The sequence below is a fragment of the Centruroides sculpturatus genome, unplaced genomic scaffold (genome assembly GCF_000671375.1).
Source record: "Centruroides sculpturatus isolate CEXI.00-Female unplaced genomic scaffold, Cexi_2.0 scaffold160, whole genome shotgun sequence".
NCBI classification, from domain to species: Eukaryota; Metazoa; Arthropoda; class Arachnida; order Scorpiones; family Buthidae; genus Centruroides; species Centruroides sculpturatus.
Genome location: NW_019384435.1, coordinates 357,829 through 385,204, shown reverse-complemented (window position 1 = coordinate 385,204; position 27,376 = coordinate 357,829). Strand labels below are relative to the sequence as shown.

Here is a 27,376-nt window from a genome sequence, read left to right as displayed (position 1 = left end):
ATTTATTAAAATAATTTTATTTTATTTTTTTGATGAAAGTTTTCCTTATAAATACTGCTTTTATTTATTGTGTTCTTTCTAAATAAGAGCAGTAAATTTTATTTTTTATTTCTTAAAATAAGAGTTATCATTTATTTCTTGTGCATGAATAAATGTATGCTTCATTAATTCAAAAAGTACATAATGTATAAAAAATATTAAAAGTTTATTGTCAAAGTTTTATTCATTTTTTTCAGTTATTTTTTTTGTTTGTTTTTTTTAACTTGTATTTTTTTCTTTGTACTTTTTCTTGTAAAAGTTGTTTTCTCTATACATAATAGCTCTGTATAATGATTTTTAAAGTAGTTCTAAAGGCATTTTTAGAATTGGATGAAGTTTCTCACAGCTATTTTAATTATGCTAATGTTTAAAATGCTCTTCTAATTACAAATATCTTAATGATTGTACAGAACATATTTTAAGATAATTTATCAGTAACAACTTAATTGTCCTTTTGAAGGTTGCATAATTAATAACTCCTGCCTAATTTTTTTTTTATTATTTTCTTTTCTTTCAAACGTGGAATTAAGTGCAATTATTTAATTTTAGTCACGTATTTTTTTTAAAGTACTTTGAATTTTTATGTTCAGGATACCTAATATGCTAATTTTAAATATAAACTTTAATTTAATTTTATTTTTTTCCAGAATAAACTTTANGTTTAATCAATATATATATATATATATATTGTATGTAGGTTGTTGTGTATAATATACAATTTTTATTCACACCTTTAAGGGTCGATGATCCCCCTGATCCTCACAGATACAGGATACAAACAGATGGTGATGAATGTATCCGAATCAAAGACATTTTATGTAATAATTTAAAAAAAAAAAGTTACACATCCATTACACTTTTGTCTACTGTAATTTCCGACATAATTAAATAACTTTGCATTCATTTGTATACGTAATATTAGTTACATTTCAGTACATCATTAAAGGTTTGCATCGCTCCGAGGCCGTATTATTAATATAAAAAAAATGTTTTTTTTTTTTTTAAATTGGTTAAATGAATTTTCAGTTGAAAGTTTTTCTTCTTACTTTAACGACATCATTATTTTAAAATTTCAATACATAAAATTAATATAAATCTATAGCAGTAAAAAATTACAAATTGTAGAAATGATCATCCTAGCATTTTTTAAATGTAAAAAATATTAGTAAACTTTAAAGGAAAAATCACTTTATATTATGACGAAAAACTTACATGAACTTATTTTTAAAAGTTTAATGAAATTTGTTATGAGCCTGTAGCAATTTAAGCTAAAAAATTAGACGAATGTATCATTCGTATCAATGATAATTTATCTGTTCTAGTTTAAAACAAATTAAAAGACATTATAAATTATTATCGCTTACATTGATGAAAATCATTACGTGATGGGAGTGAGGAAAAGTTTAATATATATGTAAATGGCCTAAATTACGGAGAAAATTATCTTAACACATATTTAAAACATGTTAATCTTTAATATTTTATATATATTCAAGTGATTAGCCATTAAATCTATTCTTGGTTTTACAATAATCCATTGAATCATTGTTAAAACTAACAAGAGAATTGAGAATATTCTCTTCTATTTTCTTCCATTTTGAGAAATTTCAAGCATATAATTATCGAATTTTTTCTTATATTATTATTATTGAAATCCTTAAGAATTTATGCTGATAATTCCAGCAATCATTTAAAAATTAACAGTAATGAATGTATGTTTAGAATTATTTTACATAATTAATTTATTCAAATTACAATGACTTTACAAGAAGCATCAATATATAACTTTAACAAAATTTTAATTTAATATTTGAATAGTCTAGGAATACTTCTGTAATACAGTCGACCCCCCTATAACACTGTTGATTATTCCATTTTATATGAATTCCATGTTGTAGGAGTCACTTAGATTTTACAAATACATGTGCCGGGCTGTGAATGGCTCACGTATTTGTAAAATCTAAGTGACTCGTACAACATGAAATTCATATAAAACGGAATAATCAACAGTGTTAGAGGGGGGTCGACTGTATTCTAATTATGCTAGGATCGTATGCAGTTAATCAAAAGCATTGTCAGTTGGACGTTGATATTTAAAAAGCAATACAATACATTTTTAACATATTACACTTACAAAGAAAATGATCTTCGTTTATCGAAGTTCACTCTGTTATTTGATAGAATCTTTTTATTTCACTTTTAAAAAATATATATTATATTTAATAATATATTTACGTAGGAATTTCTTTAAAACAATTAATCGGTCTAATGATTCCTAAATAATCTCTCTGTCGAGAATAAATAAATAGAAACGGGTTGACAGTTTGCAAAGTGCTGGCTGGACCCGACGACCCGCTATTGAAGAACCGATAACACAGGAAACCACCGTTTGATTATAGTCTTAATCGTATAATGGAGGACAACAAAAAAGGGAACACGCCAATATTTAGTCGAAATTTGATTGGCCGGAATGGAGAAAATTATGGCTGCTCGAAAAAATTGAGGGAAGTTTCGATAGTCGAAAAGGAAATGTCTGCTCGCACCGCCAATTATAAATCATTTCGTTTTGGTCTGTCGACGCTGTTACGTTAACACTAACGTTTTTAGTCTTTTTTTCGAAGAAATATCTAATAACATTTAAGTTTTTAACTCGTATATTGTATTCATTTAATTAATATCGATATATCAGATGTAAATAACTGAAAGTATAAAGGTATGAAACAACGCTAAAACAGAACTCAAATTGCTGGATAGATTTGAAAACTTAAAAAGACGAGCCTTAAAACGAAGTTTAAACCGTTGTAGCGTTACGGGGCCAAGGCAAATTTTAATGGGGGGACCCCCATGTACAGTACAGTACAACGGAACTCCCTAATACAAAATGGTATCTCATTGTGTCACTTTGCTCTGTATTTTGTCTTTTAAGAAACACTGAAAGAGGAATAATCCATGTTATCCTTTCGCTAGTATTTTTAGACCAATAAAGATTTATTGATTGACCTTTAAAGGAATTTTTCTATTATCTGATGTACTAATTTAATACTATACAGTACATCTAATTAATCGATTCCGTAGTTTGTTATAGTTTCATTCATTCTTATCTATATTTAATATAATATCAATAAATCTTGAAAAAAATAATAATGAAGCCGATTATGTCCAATTATTTATTTTCTTTCATTGGAATTCTGTAGTAAATCAATAAAAATAGCACCATCGTTTCATAATCTAATAATTATTTTGATTGTTTCTAATTTCATTTCCCTAAGAAAATTATAGTTTATAAATCATAAAAAAATATTTCAGTCGATATTTCTACATATATTCTAAATTTAGATGTTTGAAATCTAAAAGTATCTTTAAATAAAATTATGAAGATACGCCCTTCGTACTTTTTTTTGACCTACTTTTCTATTGATATTTCGCACCTGAGTCGTGTAATATTCTTAATAATTGAATAGGAATAAAATTAAATAATTAATTTATTAATACAAATTTAAATTCTAAAACATTTATTTGAAAAGTTGTAAAGTGTGGGGGGATGTTATATTGAGTTTCCTGAACACCATGCACCTTACATTAACATTATACAATTCTGATAAGACCTTTAAAAAAATCCAATTACTCGTCTTCTTTGAAAATTGTATAAGAAGATAAGTTGTTTCTATTTTTATCAAAACTGGACCCACCTCTTCAATATAAATATTAACAAGTCTCGAATAAAATTCTGTTAATTTTAGTCGAATTTCCGTGACTAAAATGTTCCATGCGTGCCATACAATGAATTTAAATCAACATTTTCTATGTCCTTGATTAAGTTATACGTGACAGAATTAAAAGTCACATTATTCTCTGGCGTATATAATAATTAATTGCATTTAAATAACATATATATATATATTTTTTTAATATAAAAATAAATCAATATTATTATAGAGAACAAATTGATATTCTTTTTAGTTTTAAACATTTCTTAGAAAATATTTACATCGAATTTCTTTCCTGTCGACCCTTTCATTGACTATAGCTGGTGTTGACATTCGTTTTTATGTAATTTATAAATAGCTGTAAAGTTTATACTATAACGTAATAGGTTTAATTATGTTTTAAGCTGTTTTTTTAATATATTAAAATTATGATTTATACAGTTTTTTTTTACCGTAACATATTCCTTAAACTCTTTGTAATATTAAGAATTTTTATTAGTTTCTATCTCTAGAAATAAAACNTGTATGACGTAATTTTTGTGTACGTCATTGAAGTGCCTCGCAAGATTACGCCACGAGCAAACTTGACTGATTGTAAATCATTAGTAGGAACATTTATTGTAATCTAGATCGATAAGATCATCACAAATCAATGGATACGAATTGCTTAGATGTAATTTTAGTTATTTAAATCTTTGTTCGATGTTAAATTCTCAAAGACAGAATAAAATCCATCATCGATAGTTGCATCTATTGACCGGGTTCGTGCTCTATAAGCCAAACGGTAGGTCCACCATCAAAGATAGAACACGTTTGACAAACCGACAATGGACACACTTAACAAGTACATTTACCAAACGCAATATATATAATATTGTTAGGCCACGAATTCTAATGCAAAGTCTTTGTTTTGGGGTAGAAAATCACGAAATCTTTATATTGTCAGGTGGCGTTTCGTATTTGGAATTCAGTAGCCTAGAGTAAGTTTCGTCGGTACGATAGATGAAGAAGTCGATGATCGTCATCTGCGGTTAGTTGTATCTCTGCATTCCTCTTCAAATATCTATCATTCTTTCGACTGCTGCTGTAATATAACAAATAACTTTCAAATTGAGACAATATTTGACTCTCGACCGCATTTAGCTTGGAGGAAATTTATTTTTAACAACGATTTCTCGTCTTTACAACTAAAATTTTCACCTTTATTAATGCGTTATTGTCATGCTCTAAGAATTCGTGATTCTATAGAGATGACATCACAATTTTTTTTCCTATTTAACACGCTAAAATTTGATTTACATTAGAATAATCTTAACACCCTTTATATTTAGTTATGTATTTTAAAGAATTTCGAAAATACTTTACTGAAGAGTAAAAATAACAATAAGTTTAATAATTCGCTAGCTTGAATTTTATTCGGCTAGCGAAAATATTGAGATACTTTAAGTTCTTAATTCCTTATTAATTCGTGGTAGTAGTTTTACACTTATTATTAGATCTAGATTATATTTTCATACAGTCTTGAAATTTTCGCATAAAGCGTACACATGGGATATTAAATTTTTCTTATATACGCTTTAAGATGAAATTCTAGTCTCCCTATTTGCATGCTTTAACAAGGAATCCCAGCTCTTCCTCTTTGTACAGTTTAAATCCTAGTTCTTCTATTTGTATAATTCTTAATTTAAAAAGTTCTAGTCCTTTCACTTTTACGCTTTGCAAGAGAATTCTAGTTCTTTTGTATTGTTGCAGGAACTTTGTATGATTTACTTGAATTCTATTTTTCCCATTTGTATGCTTTAGGAAGTTCTAGTCCTTTGATTATATGCTTCTAAATAGAATCAAAGTTCCTTCATTTACGTATTTTCCAATAGAATTATATAATTTTATTCGTGAATTAAATTCTAAAATTCCTCACAATTTTTGTAAATGATCAAAAATGAATAAATAAAAAAAAACAGTTTGTTGAATGTTAAATCAGAGGAAAATATCAGTGAAGTATCTGCCATTATAGACAACATAAATTATACGAATGTATGTGAATAGACTGTTCGATATATAACATTTTCTCGCTTATCGATTCATTTAAAAATGCTAAAAATATTTTATTGGATCTACTCGAATGGTTTGATAAATCTATATTTTAAAAAAAATTCAGTAATTTATTGTGATTTATTATCATTTGTAACAAAATACTCAATTAGATGTTCTAATAGAAAATTTTTGGATTGGAAAAATCGTTTAATTTTTAAAAAATTATCCTAAAAATTCGCAATTAACTCTTCTTAAAGTAATTAATCGATGTTTATAATGATAAAAATTATTCGATTAAGAAATAAAATCAATGGATAAATATCTAAATTTATATAGAATTGTCTTTTTTAATTTTGTGACTTTTAGATCGATTTTTTGGACATTAATTACAAATAAAACAGATAAATTATGCTTTTATTCAAAAAATTGCAACTATTCTTTGCTGCGAACAATTCTCAGATTTTTCTTCAGTTCATTCGATTCTTTGTTTATTCTTGTGAATATTTCAGAGGAAAAAAGTTTCTAAAAAATTTCAGGCTACGTCAAAGATTAATTTCATTATTTAGCTTAAGATAATAGGGAATTTTTTTAGAATAATTTTAATAGAACATTTGTAATACCAGCATCAGCATTGGATTGCTTGTGACAAGCGTTAATTTGTAGCAATTTTAAGACTTTTTTTTTTACAAATTAATTAATTAGAATGAAATAAAACTTTAATCTTTATTAAAATTAAGTTTGTTTTCTAGATATTAAGTTTTTTTTTTGTTTTTAATTTCGACTCAGTTTGAGATTTTTGAGAATAGTCGCATCAGCATCGTAATATCTACGAATGGAGAAGAAAAGTTGAATTTTATTTATTAAAAATTAAAAATTTAATTTATAATACGTAATTTTTTTTATTTTTAGATACTGTAGATACTATATAATGAAATAAAATAAAGTTATAAAATGTGAACAATCGCAGGTCAAATTCTTCAATGATGCTGAAATCACCATCGTGACTTAGTGATTATTTAACGATCACTACTTAGAATCGGTCTAAGTTTAGAGTTAATTTGAATTTTTTAAAGATAAACAATTATTTAAAATCTTTTCTTAATCATTAACATTATCAAATGTACGTAAGATCGCGATAACATCCTATTCTGTAGCGTAACCAATAAATTCTTTTATTCCTTCATCTCTGTAAACACAAGATTCTCATCACGTATTTCTCATTTAACAAAAGCTAAAGAATTTCTTACAAATTATTCGTACGTAGAAGATATTTATAAAAAAAAAATCAAGTAAAAATTCATTAAAATTTATAAAATTTATATAAATCGACCGTTGAGTAAACTAAGAATATAAATTCCAAAATAATAGTGAAAAACATCGATACAAATTCCTCATTATTTTACTCTATGAAATTTCAGATGATTTTTTTTTAATTTCCACTTCAAAAACTCCATCAATTGTCAATATTTTATTTTTAGAATGATTATTAACTCCTCGTATCGTAGGGCTTCCATAGATTATATGCATCCGCAAATATATGTATACTTTAGGTGAATTGACTTATAACTCGATAATTAGATTTAAAAAAAGCATTAAAAATTAATTTTATTATATTTTTTAAAGTGTTTTTTTAGAAGTTCAAGTTGACGACATCCTTGATCTCCGGGTCACTAACAAGTTTTAATACTTCCATTCGATTCGCTACACTCGAATTATTGTGACAGCAGAAGATTCGATAAAAGTTTATTCCATCAAAAAAAATCTATATATATATAGTTTATATATAATTTTTTTAGAATTTAATCTTTAAAATATTCTTAAAACTCAAAATACAAACGAAATATAGAGTAGAAAATGTGCAAATTAGACCCTATCGAACGCACTTCATCATCAATTTTTTTAGAACTATTTTTATAAAAAAAAATTAATTAATTAAATGTAATCTAATATTTTTAATATTTTATTTCTATTTAAATTATAAGCTTTTTTAAAATATTTTTTAAAGGTTATTTTTAGAAAAATTAGATATTAAGATACAGAATTTTATGAAATTTAAATTATTTTTTAATATTTTAATTTATTATAATTATATTTTTTGGAATGATTTATTCTTATTTAGATAACTTTAAACTAAAAATTTGACTGTGAGATTATAATTTGTATAAATTAGGTTCAATCTTGAACATCATTCTCTACTACTTAAGAAGAATGTAAGAAAATGATGCTCATATTCTTCTTAAATGGCAGAGAATGAATCTTTTTTAGAAAGAAAATATTCTTTCTAAAAAAAAAAGGAAATGTCAAAGTTCACATTTATCAGTCTGTTACTTACTTATATAACTTTCAATAACTATACATTGACTATTATATATTGCTATTGTCTAGTTTTGCATACCACATATGTTTTAAATGTGTTATTCAATTAAAAAATTATATAAAATCTCATAAAATATTCATTATATACATAAATAAATTACTTTTCTGACATGTAAAACATATTATTTAATATATTTTATTGGATCATAATTTTAATAAAAGATTTTTTTATTAATAGATTTTTTTTTTACCAGTTTTGTCCTATTTTTTATTATTGTTGTACATCTTTTATCCTCTTATGTTACAACATTTGATATTTATAGGAGAAGCTAATAAATTGAATTTAAATAAAAATTGCGACTCAATTGAAGAAAAACAGTTTAAATTTATCTTAATATAACACCGCCTCTACATCAAACAAGACTCAACAATTGAAAATAAGCGCCTTTTACTGTGTTTTATTAACGTGTTTCTTTAGAAACCGCGATTTTAATTGCCCTTCGAGAATTTACACTTTCTGAAAAAAAAACATTTTTTAAATTAAGTAATTATCTTCTATAAAAATTCAAAAAAACCGAATAAAATAAAAAGACTTGCCGATGAAACTGAAGAAAATTATAATGATATGTTTCTTCTTTCCTTTTTTTTATTAGCAGAACTAAATCATTGTAATGATTTACATTTATTACAGAATGAAATATGCAATTTCCTTTTTAAATCTTTATTTAATTTTGTTTCTATCAATTCTTTTTTAAGAATTTTCATCTTTAAACAAATCGTATCTAATTACAAGACTTGCTTTTAAAAATATTTCTAAAATATCTTCCTTTTTTTTTTGTTTTGATTCTGAAAATTAGATTCTAATTACAGAATTTGGTATTTAAAAAAATTTTTTTTTGCATAAATAAAGAAGTAAATTCTTCATTCCTTTATCTTTTTTGATTCCACAATTTATAATTCATGCATTTTCAAGTACTTAAATGAGATTTTTTATTTTTATTTTACAAAAGTAAACTCTGTGATTAAATAAGTAAATAAATGAATAGAAACTTCTATTACTTTTATTGTTTTATTTTTAATTCAAAAATAAACTTTTGTTTTTATATTTTAAAAATTAAATATAACATTTTTAAATATTAAATTTCTATTAGAACATAAAAAAAATTCCTAAAATAACTCACTTAAAAAAAGAAAAGAATCTGCATTATTTTGCTTGTAATAAAACAATGAAACAAACAGTGAAAATGTTTTTGTTTGTTGAATGTTGATTCGAAATTTTCCACATGTTTTTTAAAATAAAAAGAACCACATTATAAAGCAATTTTGAATATACAGTACAGTACTTTTTGCATTTATTTACTCAATAATACACAGCACATTTTCTTGATAATATAGTTTATATATAGACATGTTTAAGTATGCAAAACTAAATATACTTTTTAGAATTTAAAAAAAACAAAGATGAAGGAAGATTCTAAAAATATATTTTAAAATATTTAAGTATATAAAAATTTAACTTTTATCGATTTTTATTGTTATTATTATTTTTCTTAGTCTCAAATTCCAATTTTAAGCAGTATTTTTTTCACAGCTATGTTATTTTTTTCACATATTCAAGTATATGATTAGTTTACTATCCGGATAATAGCTGTTTACTATTTTTCTATGCCCGAAAGGGATTATTATTGTCAACGAACTGGATTTGGTCTTTCGATCACGTCAACTTCACCTTTGTTACGTCAAGAAAACAAAAACACGTGTGCTCCACGTGGTGCGAAACTTGTACAGAATTTTGTATATGAATTCATTTTTGTTTTTTTTTTATTCCATTAAATTTTGATTAAATGCAACAACCTACGCCATTTGTCATCGGTTATTCATCATTCTCGATTATTAATCCGACTGACCAGCGGGATACTTGTTACATTTTCAAAAAAATTAGACGTATGAATGAATAACAAGAAATGGTTATCTAATGGAGCGATAAATCAAAATAGAATAAACCATTGATTGATAATATACTCGTTCCATTTCTCTACTGGAATTTTATTTTCATAACAATAAAAGTAAATATAGAGCATCCGACATAAATATAGAAAATAGTAGACGGGAAGTGATAAAAGCATTCACCCATATCCTCCTCCTGTTAACAGGAATTTTGAATAACAAATCGGACTCACTCAGAATTTTAACCTTCTTTAGGTGAGTCTGGTCTAGACAGGACCATACAAGTATCTAGGAAGAAGAATATGTCTCTAGGCAAGTTAAGGAGGGCGAGGAAAATACCAAGAAACTAGTGATTATAGCAATTCAAAGAAAACCCTCCCTTCTGGGTCTTTGTCGAAACGGAATGATTTATTCTTATTTAGATAACTTTAAACTAAAAATTTGACTGTGAGATTATAATTTGTATAAATTAGGTTCAATCTTGAACATCATTCTCTACTACTTAAGAAGAATGTAAGAAAATGATGCTCATATTCTTCTTAAATGGCAGAGAATGAATCTTTTTTAGAAAGAAAATATTCTTTCTAAAAAAAAAAGGAAATGTCAAAGTTCACATTTATCAGTCTGTTACTTACTTATATAACTTTCAATAACTATACATTGACTATTATATATTGCTATTGTCTAGTTTTGCATACCACATATGTTTTAAATGTGTTATTCAATTAAAAAATTATATAAAATCTCATAAAATATTCATTATATACATAAATAAATTACTTTTCTGACATGTAAAACATATTATTTAATATATTTTATTGGATCATAATTTTAATAAAAGATTTTTTTATTAATAGATTTTTTTTTTACCAGTTTTGTCCTATTTTTTATTATTGTTGTACATCTTTTATCCTCTTATGTTACAACATTTGATATTTATAGGAGAAGCTAATAAATTGAATTTAAATAAAAATTGCGACTCAATTGAAGAAAAACAGTTTAAATTTATCTTAATATAACACCGCCTCTACATCAAACAAGACTCAACAATTGAAAATAAGCGCCTTTTACTGTGTTTTATTAACGTGTTTCTTTAGAAACCGCGATTTTAATTGCCCTTCGAGAATTTACACTTTCTGAAAAAAAAACATTTTTTAAATTAAGTAATTATCTTCTATAAAAATTCAAAAAAACCGAATAAAATAAAAAGACTTGCCGATGAAACTGAAGAAAATTATAATGATATGTTTCTTCTTTCCTTTTTTTTATTAGCAGAACTAAATCATTGTAATGATTTACATTTATTACAGAATGAAATATGCAATTTCCTTTTTAAATCTTTATTTAATTTTGTTTCTATCAATTCTTTTTTAAGAATTTTCATCTTTAAACAAATCGTATCTAATTACAAGACTTGCTTTTAAAAATATTTCTAAAATATCTTCCTTTTTTTTTGTTTTGATTCTGAAAATTAGATTCTAATTACAGAATTTGGTATTAAAAAAATTTTTTTTTGCATAAATAAAGAAGTAAATTCTTCATTCCTTTATNTGATTCTGATTGGCTGTGACATTTTTTGTTTTTATTTTCAGATATAAAATCCTTTAATTCTTTTTTTATTTTTGTTGAGTGTTAATCTTCTTCAATCAACTGTTGTCTATATTTTTTCTATGGCTGTCAAAGAAAGCCAAAGAAAAATACAACACTTTTGAAGACTTTTTAAGTAGAGGAATAATGTAGCCTATATGAAGAATTATTTACACAATCACATAACAATATTTGGGGACCCCATGCACTTGGGGTCCCAATGTATATTTGGGAATCACTGTTCTATACTATACTGTGTTTATAGTATAATGAGTGCAAAATGATCAAAAAGTATAAAACAGACATGATAAAATAATCATATAAAATATTTAACAATTTATTTTACATTTAGAAAAAATATATTTCTTTTCAGACTATACGTACAATTGAGTCCAACTCCTGTCCTTTGACATGCTTGTGGAGGCAATAACAAATCTACTGCAGAACCGACCTTTTATTTCAGGCTACTTGTCTGCCGTAGATTTGTTATTGCCTCCACAAGCGTGTCAAAGGACAGAAGGAGTTGGACTCAATTGTATGTTTAGTCTGAAAAGAAATATATTTTTTATAAATGTGAATTCGTCCTGGCAATTTTTTAATGTAATTTATTTTACACCTTGTATACCTTTCACTAGAGAATCACATCAAAATTGTCAATTTCCATTTTTTGTTTTATTTTGCTTTCATTTTGTAAAATAATTTCTCTCTCAGTTTATATTTGTCATATGAAATTCCATATAAAATCTATTAATTTCATTAACTTATAATCCTATTAATGTATTTAAATCATAAAAATAAATTAGCATAATCTTTAATATTATAAATTTCTCTTCTGCTTCTGTCTGTTTATTATGTTCTTTCTGCATGTCTTATTTCTATAAATCTATTTATTGTGAAACTTCTGCAGATAGTTTAATCTTCTGTTCTCTAGTATTGATATTCAGGAGCTTCTCTCTCTCTTTTTTTTTTAAATTGCTAGCATTTTATATAATTTATCTTCAAAATAATGCATGAGTTTACTTCGTTTTGTTATGTCTAATGCTTTTCTAATTTTGAAACTAATATTACTAACAGTGAAAGAGAACTTTTTATAATGAAGAAGAGTAAAGTTTGTACAAGTGAAAATTAAATTCAAATCTCCTATTGTAAGAATCACTATCATTAAATGTATAATAAGTATTCAGTATAAGTATAATTATTAGTTTTTATACCTTATCAATAAATTTACTGATCAAAATTGTAATGATAATTTTTAATGTGAAAAAAATAATAATATTTCTAAGTATTTTGGAATCTTGAAACCCACAAAAGCTTTGCTACAAATTATACAAAATGATAGATGCTATCATTAACTTTCTTATATGGAAATCTATATTTTAAGAAATCTGTAGCATATTTCCTTTTTCTTATAAGTAGCAGGCACTGTGCAATATATACATGATATAGTTTGAAACATGAAAGGAATTTAATACAATGTTGATTCTATTTGTTTTTGTTACAGTTTTATTTAACTATATAAATAATTATGAGGATCTTTAGGAATCTGTATATGGGATTGTCCATAAATTACATAATGTCATTTTTACACTTTTTTAGTACCAACCCACTGTGCTAAAAAACACACCACAACCAGCAGTGGCGTGTTTTAGCTTCATTGGGCCGCAGGCAAATTTGAATAAAGGAGCTCTATATACAGTGTTGGTTTCAAACATTTTTGTATGGGGGAATTTTTGGGTACCCTCCGTATCCTTGTTCGTTTTTTAACTCGACCTTTGCACTGTTCTAGTGCATCCTACACTTGGGCAAACTGGCAATCTAGGGTTTCCAGACATGGCCTGAATTTCAATTTTGATATTCTTACTACAGTAATGAGTTTATAAAAGATTAATGTGGTGCCCCCCCAGACAATTGCCTTTATTGCCCATAGGTTAACACATTACATATACTCAAGCCCCAAAATTACACAATGTAGTCTATATCCTCAACCCCTTAATCGTAAAATTAATCGTGTTAATTGGCTATGCGAAACACTGATATTTAGCCAACATAAAAATTAAAAAAGTAAATTTTAGAAGGTAAAGTAGAATTGTACTGTAACTAAACCAGATGTGCCACCATTGTTATCATCCAGAAGAGTAATGATTTTCATCTCAAACAAAACATGAAAGTTACAGGTTATGACAAACTTTAAAAATGAAAATGTGTGTAAGTACAGTATTTGAAATGCTCGATTAAATCTTTGAAACAAAAGACAAAGAATGGTGGCACTTCCAGTTTGCTGGAATGCGATGTTAGACTTGTATGATTGGAAGATTAAAGAGCATGTGTCTTAGATGAAACTCTGATTCTGACTGGCTGTGACATTTTTTGTTTTTATTTTCAGATATAAAATCCTTTAATTCTTTTTTTATTTTTGTTGAGTGTTAATCTTCTTCAATCAACTGTTGTCTATATTTTTTCTATGGCTGTCAAAGAAAGCCAAAGAAAAATACAACACTTTTGAAGACTTTTTAAGTAGAGGAATAATGTAGCCTATATGAAGAATTATTTACACAATCACATAACAATATTTGGGGACCCCATGCACTTGGGGTCCCAATGTATATTTGGGAATCACTGTTCTATACTATACTGTGTTTATAGTATAATGAGTGCAAAATGATCAAAAAGTATAAAACAGACATGATAAAATAATCATATAAAATATTTAACAATTTATTTTACATTTAGAAAAAATATATTTCTTTTCAGACTATACGTACAATTGAGTCCAACTCCTGTCCTTTGACATGCTTGTGGAGGCAATAACAAATCTACTGCAGAACCGACCTTTTATTTCAGGCTACTTGTCTGCCGTAGATTTGTTATTGCCTCCACAAGCGTGTCAAAGGACAGAAGGAGTTGGACTCAATTGTATGTTTAGTCTGAAAAGAAATATATTTTTTATAAATGTGAATTCGTCCTGGCAATTTTTTAATGTAATTTATTTTACACCTTGTATACCTTTCACTAGAGAATCACATCAAAATTGTCAATTTCCATTTTTTGTTTTATTTTGCTTTCATTTTGTAAAATAATTTCTCTCTCAGTTTATATTTGTCATATGAAATTCCATATAAAATCTATTAATTTCATTAACTTATAATCCTATTAATGTATTTAAATCATAAAAATAAATTAGCATAATCTTTAATATTATAAATCATATTTATAATTGAGAAATAATTATATAAAGTTTTGTATAACCTTTTTATACTTATATATTCATTGTAATTTGTAAATTATTTGCTTCAAACAAAAAATAGAAATATTTTTAGTCAAGCACTAAAGTAAATAACTTATTTGTTTAAACTGTTATTAATTTATTTCTAATGTAATTATTATATAATATAACAGTTCATAATAAACATTTATTAAAATAAACAATAAATAAATTCTATAGAAAATTTGAGAGTTGTGTGGAGTATAAAAGTGTAATGAAAATGGATTTAAGTTAGTTTCAAGTATGCATAATACTTGTGTACAAAAATCAATTTCTATATTTTAAAAATACAAAAATCATACAATAATTGTAGTAGATGAAGGGTAAGTCTAAGACATAAATGTATCATAAGAAAAATATGTGAATGAGTTAATTGCTTAATGTTAACAGTATAATCACAATACTCCAGCAAATGTCAGCTAGAATTCTCCAAAATCAGAATGAAAAACAGATAACTAAGTTTTCTCTCTTTTAAAAACAATTTATTATGTAATTTTAACATCTTAAATTATCTGAATAATAATCATTCTTATATAAAAGCTTTTTTAAAACCAGAACTAAAAGACCAATTGAATAAATGAGGTATAAATTAAATTATGTTTAGACTGCCTCTGTGCAATCTAATCTTTGCCTTTGGGCAGACACTGTTGAACACTGTTAATTATAGATTATTATAATAAAAGCAGTTGTTTAGATAAACATAACTTTTCACAATTTCAGTTTAAATCTTTTCTTTAACTTAGAGATGCATTTGAGAGTCCAGTACAAAAAATGACAATTAGAAAAATTGGAATAAAATTACGTTTACTTCACATTTAAATAACTCTAATCATTTTCATCTTGTATAAAGAGTATCAATATTTTGCAATCTGTTTTTCAAAATTTTCTGTTTATTTAGATATATACCTTATATTTCTTTAGTTTCATTACATTTCTGAAACAATTTTCATTAAGTCAGTTTAATGAAATGTCACACATATACTTAATGACATAATGTATCATGTTCTATCAAAATGATCTGAGTTTGATTTTTTATTTTGTAGCATATTCTTATCTTTGTAATCATTTAATCATTCTCAGTAGTGATTCATCCAAGAGTAAAAAGATGATTGAAAATGAAATTATAAAAGTTTATTGAAGTATTATAACAGATTTATTGATTTTTAACAAATGAATAAGTTAATGAAAGCATTATTTCACTTATATGTTTTAGTTATTTAATTCAGTCTCCTTGCTGTAGATATTAAATACGTAATGAAACAATTAAGAAACAAATCATTTTGGCATATCCAGCGGGTGCTTATGGTGCTACAGCACTCCCTTTAATGCATATTGTATGACTTTAATTAATTAAGTAAGATTAAGTAATTAAAGTAACTCTAAGGTAATTAAGTAACATTCTCTGAAAATTGACAGGGAGCATGCCTTAATCTTTCCAAATCTGCCTTGAGCAGCATCCATATTCTCTAAACCCAGGATATGCCATTGAGATCAGTTTAGTATAGAAATATAACAAATAAATAATTTTTAAGCAGGATGCACTTTCAGCAGTTCAATGTTTTATCAATATGATTTTGAATTATTTTTTACATTGTTGAATAAAGTATTAAGATACAAAATTCTGTACAGATAATTTTATTTTACATTTTTTTAATATATGTATAACCTATTAATGAAAAGCATCATTATAATTTAAATTACATTTAAAACCCATTGTTTTAATGGCCTAAAGCACATTAGAAGTAAATGAAATTGTTTCATAATATTAATAATTATATACTGTTCCAATTATAATAATAAATAAAAATATTACTTTCTATTACGTATTATAACATTTATAAGGTTTTGTTTTAGTTATGAAATAATTAATGTAAAAACTTAAACTTTATAAAATTTTCCTTTCTTTTATTTACAATGTAGTAATTAAGTTAATTATTATAATAAGTACTTAATAAAACATAGATTTGAGAATAAAAGAAATTTGCTTTAAGATAATAAAATCATTACTTAATTAGCTTATTTTTTAAATTTCAATTCCATTAAATTTTTATATTAAGAAATTTAAAATGTATTCAAACTTTTATTTTCAGATCAATATAAATATAATTACTGTATTTTCTTTACAATATTTTTTACATTATGTCAATAGGTTTTTATGTGTAATGTATATATATATACAGTATATTTTTATTTTGTTCTTTCAGCGTTATTCATACAAACAAGTAAAATCTCCTGATGATGATGTGATTCAAAAAGGTGCTGTAAAATTAGGATGGATCCAAGGAGTATTGGTAAAATTTATTCATTTTTATTAAATAACAAATAACAGTAATTGCAAACTTCCCTTTTCTTTATGTATGCCCTGTTTTTTTGGCCAAAATATATACTATAATAAAATGCATCTAGAATACTAATTGCATAAAATAAAATGTATTTTAATTATGTTCTTGTTTATTACATTTACATATGACAAACTAATTAATCTTTGCTAAAATACTGTACTACTTTAATCTGCAAATTTATAATGAATAACTCTCCATTCATTTCTTTTTATTATAGAAATGATATTTCATTATATAATTAAACTTGTAATAATGTAAAAGAAGTCTTTCCAGTTAGTAATTTGTTATATTATTATTATGCAACGTAGTTATAATTAAAGTTTATTTAGCGAGGCACCATATATGGCGTATTAATGTTGAAATGCTGTCTAATAGACTTTTGCAGTTGTTTATCATTTCTCTCTTTAATTATTGCATTAAAATACATATTAAGTTTTGGCAAATAAATGCCTTTCAATTAGGTTAGGTATTTATCATCTCCATTTATTATTTTCTTTGATTATCTTGACAAAATTTAATTGCAAGTATTTCTTAAATCATTTAAGTAATAAATGTGAATTCAACTAAATACATACTCTTAAATATATTCAACAAGAATATTTTAAAATTTATTTAAAATTTTAATTAAAAAAAAACAAGACTAGTTTTAATACATATTGAAAATCAGGAACACACTAAAACCTTTGACAGTGTCAACCTTTTATCTAAGGCTACTCAGCAGTCATTAAAAAAGCCAGTGTTAAAATGTCTCAAACACAACATTTGAATATATTATTTTACAGTAAGAATATTCTTTACATTAAAGAAGGAAGCTATCTTCCACAATGTGAAATTTAAGAAAAGAAAGAAATTTGTATTATTCAAAATACCAAATCCTGATTTCGTAGACAGTTATATATCTAAAGTTGGATTATTTTCAGGCAAAAATTAAACTAATTTTTATTCATTAAATTACAGAATTTGGCTTAAATAGGCAGACAGTTATACTGTCATTTCATTCTTTGATTAAATTTATAATTAATTTTTAATTATTAATCTAGATACAAGCATGGCAACGTAACTGTCTATCATTAGCCTAAATTCCATAATTGAATTAATTAAAATCAAGTAAATTTTATCTGTAAATAATCCAGGTTTTAAATGTATGATATAAAATGGTGTTTCTATATTAAATGAAAATTCAATCTGGTGATGTTATATATCTTTCTTTATATCATAATAGCAAATGCAATTTATGCCATTGGTATTCTCAGCACTAAAAATATTTTTCATTAAAGAAAGGAAGATATTATAGTCTACTATATGAAACAAAACAAAAAACTTTGCTTTATACATAAATAAAATATGCTCTAGCAATATTAAACAATAAATATTTTTATAGGAAATACAAATATATACATTAAAGTAAATAAATATATTTTAATAGTTTTACTGTATCTTCTTTCACTTGCTTTATATTATACACATAGTTTGTTTAACTTCCTTGAAACATTCACAGTTTAATGATTTATAGCATTAAATGAAAATAAATAGATAAGGAATATAAATTACATTTAATTATATGTGCTATTTTCATTATTGACTTTAATCATTGTTTATTTACTTTATTAGTGGGCTTACAAACATTTCTGCTTGTATAATTGTTATTTTTAATCATTTCTCAGTTCATCATTTTATTTTAATATGTGAAATTTACTTCTAAATTTAGAATTACGAAATATGTACCAGTTTCATTAATGTAGCATTATAAAATACATATTTACATTTGTAGGCATTTTCCAATGGCAGAAAGTATTCCTTTAAAAGTTAAACAATTTTAGATTATTTATAGATTGCATTACAGACATAATTTTGTTATGCATTTCAATTTAATTTTACTTAATTGGATAAAAATATTTTAAATTCTAAGATATTAAATTTCTGATATTCTGAATTAAAACTATAATTCATTTGAATTAATAAGAATTTTATCAGAAATTTTAGAATTAATTTCAGAGAGATTTAATTATGTTTAAAGATAGAAATAAATTAATTCCTCATAGAAAATATATAAAAATGTTTATTTATTTAGTTAATCAAGTATTATAGTTACAAGTTTATTGCTAAAGCAAACCTTTTCTTTAAAAACTGATGATTAGTCATATTTATAGAGCTAAATCCAGAAATATAGGATGGCTGAGGAATTATTGGGATTTATACCTGTATTCAATCTGAACAGATAAAAAAAACCCCAAAAGTTTTTCATGGGTGGTATATGGATACATTGGGCCTTGTCCTCACCACCTGAACATCCTCATTGTGAGCTTGGCCAAACCCACAATGGGTAAAGGAGAGAAAGAAGGCTCTATTAGTGCCCACAGAGCAGGAAAAGCAAAAATGAAAAAAGTTCATAAACATGAAATAGTTTCTTAAAATTTTTTAAACGTGTTTTTAAATCTACTACAATACGACTTATAACAATAAAAGGAACAAATAGATTTTAATTCAAATTAATTATACTTTTTTAGATCCTAATGACATTGAAATTAATAAGGATTTTATCATAAAAATGTAGAGTTGATTTCATATATTTAATATTAAATAGTTATTATTGATATTTAAGAATTTTTTTTTACAAAGGATTTTTCTGGTAATTTTGTAACATTAGTTCATAGTCATCAAACTAATACAGTATTTATATTAATAATAATCACTATGTTTATTTTTACTATTTATTGATGAAAATATAGAAAAATTTTTATTATTTAGAATATTCTGAAAATGTTCAGATATCAATTATTCTGATTCAAATTTTAAAGAGTAAAAGCAACTTTTGAATTATTGAAATGTATTAGAATATGCTGCAAAGATTTTAAAGTTTCCAATTTGCATATCTGCTCATTTAACATTATTTGAGTGTTAAGTGTTTTAAATTCTGATTTCATATTTTATTTATTTTAAATTTACATTTCTACTAGAATTAGATGATTTTAAGTAAATGTATTGTTTGGATAATCAGAAAATTTGAATAGCTTTCTTATTGCTGTTAATAGTGGATATAAATTTTTCTGCAACAAAGTTTTCCCTACATGATGTTTTTAAATTAGTTAAAAACCTTAAAAACAATATAATATAATGAATATTTTTATATTGTTCACATTAAACTTCAAATTCTAGATTAAATCTATCTTCTTGATCTTAAAGTTTTAGTGATCATGCAAATATTAACTTTTATTATTAAATGATAGGATTAAAAATTCAGTTACAAAATTACAGAATGATATTAGATAAACAGTATTTTAACTACTTTATTATCAAATTGTAAAGAAATAATTTATATGTACTGTACTGTACATGTATTGTATGTATATAACACTAAGTTCACCATTCAGTTCTACACTCTGACTAATCTGGACCAAATTTTTCATAGTTACTCTCTAGGACCCTGCAGAAACTATAGACTCCCATGAAACCTGGATATCCCTGACTTTGTCCTCTCTATTATCTCTTAAACTCTTCAAATTTTTCAGAGTTATTTTCTAGGATTCTATAGAAAATATAAGTTACAATAAAAAAGTAATTTCATTTACTTGTTAAATTATAAGTTTGATACATTATATTAGTAAACCATAATGAAGGCCCATGACAATGATACCAAATGGTCATGAATCATATTCTTAGTGACGATTTTATAGAGTATAGTGTCTTCTGTATTTAGAAATTTTGCTGACTTAGCACTGTTAATTTGAGTTGACCTAAAATAACCAAACTTTTAATATGATTTTAATTTTAATATTTGTCCTTATTGCTTATCACCAAGGCAATACTAGGCATATCTGCTAGTTTTCTATGATTGTATGACTATAAGAGATAGTACTGTATCATTTGCAAAACATTATTTATGACCATTTATCCCAAAAAACATGAGTCTATTTCCTTCAGTTTAATTATAATAATATGTAATTGTTTACATTTGATGTTTTTCTTCATATGTAGTTAGACTTTTAAGTTAATAACCTTAGGAGTCTCTCTTAATATTTATTAGATTCAAAAGACTAGATACACAAATATTTCTATTCAACAATCTATGTTTAATAAGTTACAAATTATTACAGTTAATCTTTAACCTAATCTAGAATTTTTGCTTAACTGTCTCATTTTTTTTTTTACATAAAATTATGATTTGTCAAAAATTTACGATTTATTGAATTTGATAAATTTTTATCAATATGATCACTTTCAAATTAAAAATTTAATTTTTATGAAAATGAATTAAACTTTTTATTTTCGAAAAACAATTTTTTTTAAAATGACTTGATTTCACTTTTAATAATGTTAAAAGATGAAAATCCTTTTTAGTTAAATTATTAATCAAATTTTTGTTGAAATCATTTAGTCATTGAAAAAATACAGATTATTAGATCTTTGCATATTTTTTTTAATTTTAGAATCATCGGTATTTCTTAATCAAATGACTGAAGATATTTTAAATCATTGATTTTTTTCTTCTTAGCACATATTCAATNTAAAAATGACTGACTTAATTATTATCTTTTAGCACTGTATATTTTAATACATATATTATAAGTCTCGTATTTTAATTTGTTTATTATTTATAGCCAATTTATGTATAGAAGCTAAAGTAGAAACTAAAGTAATTTTTACGAAATAAATAAAGAATATTTTTTAGATTTAATATATATTGAGGAATATTAGATTTATTTCAATAATTTTTATATATCACAGGTGCACAGATCTGAGATTTTATTTCGCTTTTGAACACTGTTCAGCATAATTTATAGATTTGTGTCCGTTTTTCTTGTATATTTACATTCGATACTACGATTTGCTTTCTCTTAAATGGAAGACAAATAACAGTTTCGACGCAACTACCTGACAAATTTAACGTTGCTATTTGTTTTTATTTACGCGACTTTGCACTTCTTAGTCCAATAGTCATGATATAAATTCTCTTTGTTTTATTTTCGTTTTTCAGACATGCTATTCCCAGTCGTTTTCGAATAGAAAAAAAAATAAAAATGCTGAATTTTCAGTAACATCGTTGCAAACACAAACAGCATTCAATAAAATATCGAATTACAATATATAGTATGCCATATAAAAAATATATTTTTGATACCTTATAATGACTAAACATCTTACAAGTTAGAATGTGCAAATTATTCTAGAAATATTTCTCATTCTGATATATTCAAATTCAATCATAACATTATTTTTTCAGGATAAATTAACAAGATATTTAAAAAGGACAAATATAGTATGATATTTAAACATAAAATATTTTAAAAAACATTTTAAAAATATTTTACAAGGTGGTTACATGGTTGAAAAAAAAAGCATTTTTTTCAACATTAACATTAAACATCAAATTTAATTTAAGTGTTTGTTTGACATATTTATAAGAGTAACTTTATAGTAAATAAAATATTAACAGAAAACCTACAAAAGATAATGGTTGGACTACTTAATTCTTTCTGATTTTTCCAAATTTTAGGAACCACTATTTTACCAAAGTATGAGATATACAGTAGAATAGTTGGGCAAGGGGAGTTAGTGCTCTAAAAAGAATTTCAAAAAAATGGAAAAAAGTCATGCTTACTTTTCATAATGCTTAAATAGTGTTATGAAAAAGTAAGCATGTGCTTTTTTATTATTTTTATTATAAATTTTGTAATAAAAATCAGCAAAAAATTTTTAAGCTTCTGTTTAAGCCACTGCAATAGAATCCACTTGTAATCAAAGATATTGTCATTTAATGTTGTCAGATTTGCTAATTCCAAAACATGTAAGTTAATAATACAGTAGAAGTTCATTAATTTGGCACTCAATAATCCAGAATGCCCAGTAATTTGGCACCTTCTGAAAAGTAATTAATAATCCAGAATTGTCCAATAATAATCTGGCATGATAATATTCCATGAATTGGAATTTTCTTGGACATATGGTGCAAGAAAATTCCCAGAAGACCCAGGCAAAAATCAGGGCAAAGATAGTATTTGGCTGCATATATTGTTATATAACAGGAGGGTAACCATGCACTTGAAAGTGATGTGATTAAATAAATAACTTATTTTGTACATACTGATTAAAGAGCATATGTTTTGAAAACATACAGCATAATGTGCTGGTACAAAATGTGCAACAATATCTTTGATATTCAAATTGCATATAACTTATCAAATTTTGTTAAAATATAAAAACATTCAGTAAACTGGCATTTTTCATAATCTGTCACCATTCTAGTCCCACAGAAGCTAGATTAATAAACTTCTATTGTAATAGTGAAAATAATTATAAATAATAAATTTTTGAGTTGTAGTTTTTAATTATTTTAATATTAGATTCAATAAAATCAGATATTCTATTAATTGTAATCTTATTTAATTATGTAGCTTAATGTTATTATCAGATATTGTTATCAGTTTAGGTGAGTTCCAAAGTGATTACAATAAGTTGATTCTAAATGATAATCACACACTTAACACCAAAACTATATAAGCATTAAAAACCACTGTCTTTTGTGTGTTATAGTATTTTAATTATAACAAAACAGATATGTAAGTACTGTCAACATTGCATTAATGTCATTTTCAAGCAATGAAGAGCATATTTAGAATACAAACAGTTCGAAAACATTTATAAACAAAAATTCTTTTTACATATATTAATTAAGATTTGATATAACCATGCATATATGTATTATCATATTCTTTGGATTATAAATGAATTTTCAACAGGTTAATTGCTCTCAAGTTAATCCTAGAAAATTTTAAAAAATTTGTATGTATTTGGAATTAAATTGACTATACTTATATTGCCTTATTATGTTAAGAAAAATATATTTAAATATACGTTTCAGAAATTTTAAATAATTCTATTACTTATTAACATCAAGAATATCTATATCTGTTTTTAAGAATAAAAACACAATCCTTAAAAATTTGTAAACATTTTTAATGTAATGATGTTAACAAAGACTGAAATTATTTAAATTCTCTAAAATGTGTATACACTTTAATACATACTTTTTTTATAATTACAAAAAATGATAAAGTAAACATTAATATGATGTTTGAAATGTTTAAATTCTTAATGTTACATTTGTAAAAATAATTATTATGATAAGCTGTAATTCATCAATAATGATAGAAAAAAATTAAACTGTTAATTTATTTTCATGAATATATGTGAATTGAAACTCAAAAATTATTATAAATTTAAAGATTAATTACTTAAACTATTAAAATTTAACAGATTAGTCTGAGAAAAATTTGAATTTAAATGAAATTGTCATAGAAATGCATATTCCAATAACAAAATACAGTACAGTTTGTGTAGAGTGACAGATGTACTCACACTACTTTATAGTTTCACTAAATTGCATAAAATGTTACATTATTAGATTATAATGAAAAGAGTTTAAACAAATATATTACAGTTCAAAACTGTAAATATCCAAATATTGAATTTTTGTGGTGAAGTAGTTGAAAAGATTATGCAAGTATCATATTATATTTGTCTGAAAATTTTCTAATTAATATTGTTGTTGATATAGATATTAAGTATATTAAACATCTCAAAGCCTGATATATATAGAAACATAACCAAACGATTGCTTTAATGTCTATTTCTAGTAACTAATTAATTAGTATTCAATCATTAAATAGCAGATTTAAAGTGATTGTTTGGTTATAGATATTAATTATACACACACACACATACATAATACAACATAACAGTACTGCATATAATAATATAATAAATATATATATATAATATATATATATAATGGATTAAAATCTGGAAAATTATAGGAGAATCTGCTTATCATAATCATTTTGACTAAATTGATGATATTTATAATTATTACTATTATAATCTTGTGTGTTTTAGGACATGTAGTTTGATAATATTTAGTGGCTGATATAAATGGATTCTACTGTATTTACAAAATAATAGAATATCTATGAGCTCTTCTGGCAGAGATTATTATAAAAAACTTATACAAAAATCGTATTCCTTGACTTATTCATAATGTTAATTATTAAAAATTTTAAATAAAGAATGGAAGATTATTTTGGATGTATTTAGTATAATTTTATTTAGTTTTTTATTTTATATTTATATTCATTTTTATGAAACCTCATTATTACTATGATTAATTAATATTGAATTTGTATCACGCTAAGAATGTTATGTGGATAAAAAACACTTCTTCTGTTGGACTGTTTTGCTATCTCCTTATTTATATTCAAATTCATTCTAATATCTAACATTTTGTTTCCATTTTTTATTTTCTAACTCAAGCAATAAGATTTTGATAATCCAGATACTTTAATTTCACCTGAAAATTTAAAAAAATTAATAAAAATTTTCAATGATAGCAATAACATTTTTCATGCTTTTTTAACAAATAATCTTATTATTAATTTAAATTAAATACTTCATTTTTATTTAATGTTTCATATTTATTTAAAACTTATTATGAAACTTGATTTATTTTATTCATTATATTTTTATTTTTGTAGATAAGATGTCTGTTAAACATCTGGGGTGTTATGTTATTTTTAAGATTATCATGGGTGGTAGGTCAAGCTGGAATAGGCAAGTAATCACATATATATTTATATTATATAAATATTTTTGAATATATTATGGTACATTAATAATATATAGAATTAAAACTCAGTTATTATTATAAAAAAATTAATATCAACTGAATATAAAAAATGATAGAACAAAGATTTCTCAATCATATACAATTATAAATAGTATATCATTATTATAATTTTATTAAACAATTATTCTGAAATATTAATGATTGATCTCTAATCAATGTAAGCCAATATATCTATACAATACATATATAAACTTCAAACTAATATTATTACATTTTCAAATTAGTTTTATATGCATATTTTTTGCTCAATCCAAGTGTGATGAAGTATAGTTGATGTATTCCCAAAGAGTATAAGAAAGAATGAAAAAAATTATATATAATTTTTTTTGTATATTGTCTTTGTATATAGTATCAACTTATGATGTTATTCAGGACTGTTGAGAGAGAAGCTGGAGATTTTTTACCAGGCCCAGAGAAAACTTAGAGACTTCTAGTTGCTTAACTTCACCACACACCGGGTTGAATAAATGACATGGGATCTACTTACTTTAACCAAATAACCAGAGTGCTTATGCTTGATAACTGCAAACGTTTTTGAAGCCCCTTCTGGGCTCTTCCTCAGGCTTCTACCTTCATTCCATACAAGTTGGCTGTTAATATTCAAACACAATTTGAGAGGTATTCAATTCAGGACACCACACACGCATGTGCTCCAAGACTTTTAAATATTGAACAACACAACAGTTTTGAAATGCGCATGCATTTTGAAACTCATTGTGAAGTCTGCCGTAATATCTGGGTCTGTCACATAAATGTGATGGACCCAGATATTATGGCAGACTTCACCGGAGCATGTGTTATCCTCACCACTGCCCACCTGGAACACCTCAAATGATTGGAGGCAATTGAAATATTTAAGGCTGGATGCAGAACCACCTGCATTAATTTTAAAGAGATGTCCCTTTCAATGGTGTGGCAGGTCCTAATGGACAATAGCATTTGATTTCACAATCAGATGTAAAGTGGAACACATGTGCATTTCAAAACTCATCGTGTTGTTTGATATTTAAAAGTTTTGGAGTGCATGTGCGTGTGGTGTCCCAAATCAAATACCTTTCAAATTGTGTTCAAATATTAACAACCAACTTGTATGGAATGAAGGTAGAAGCCTGAGGAAGAGCCCAGAAGGGGCTTCGAAAACATTTGCAGTTATTGAACATAAGCACTCTGGTTATTTGGTTAAAGTAAGTGGATCCTATGACTTGTAGTTGTTCCTATTCCTATAAAATTAACATTATTTCTACTAACAGAAAAAATTTTTAAGACTGCTTTTTATTGATAAAGAAAGATTGTAAGTATTTTATTTGTTCAAAAAAGGGGGACTAAAGGGATCCAGTAAGATAGCAATTCCCAACTGGGAGTATGATTCAAAAGCATGTAAACAATCAAGCATGTATCCCCAGGGGTACATGCTTGATTGTTTAGGGGTACATGGAAAAAAATTAATAATGGTAAATGTATT

At 24.9% G+C, this 27,376-nt stretch overlaps 1 protein-coding gene across 1 annotated transcript in view; it reads left to right on the top strand.

The window, feature by feature from the left end:
- Nucleotides 1–27,376, top strand: part of LOC111619911 (solute carrier family 12 member 2-like) — a 105,310-nt gene that overhangs the window by 21,873 nt on the left and 56,061 nt on the right. The window contains exons 2-3 of the mRNA XM_023361735.1: nucleotides 17,097–17,183; nucleotides 25,763–25,838. Of these exons, the coding sequence (XP_023217503.1) occupies nucleotides 17,097–17,183; nucleotides 25,763–25,838 (163 nt within the window). The remainder of the gene's footprint in view (nucleotides 1–17,096; nucleotides 17,184–25,762; nucleotides 25,839–27,376) is intronic.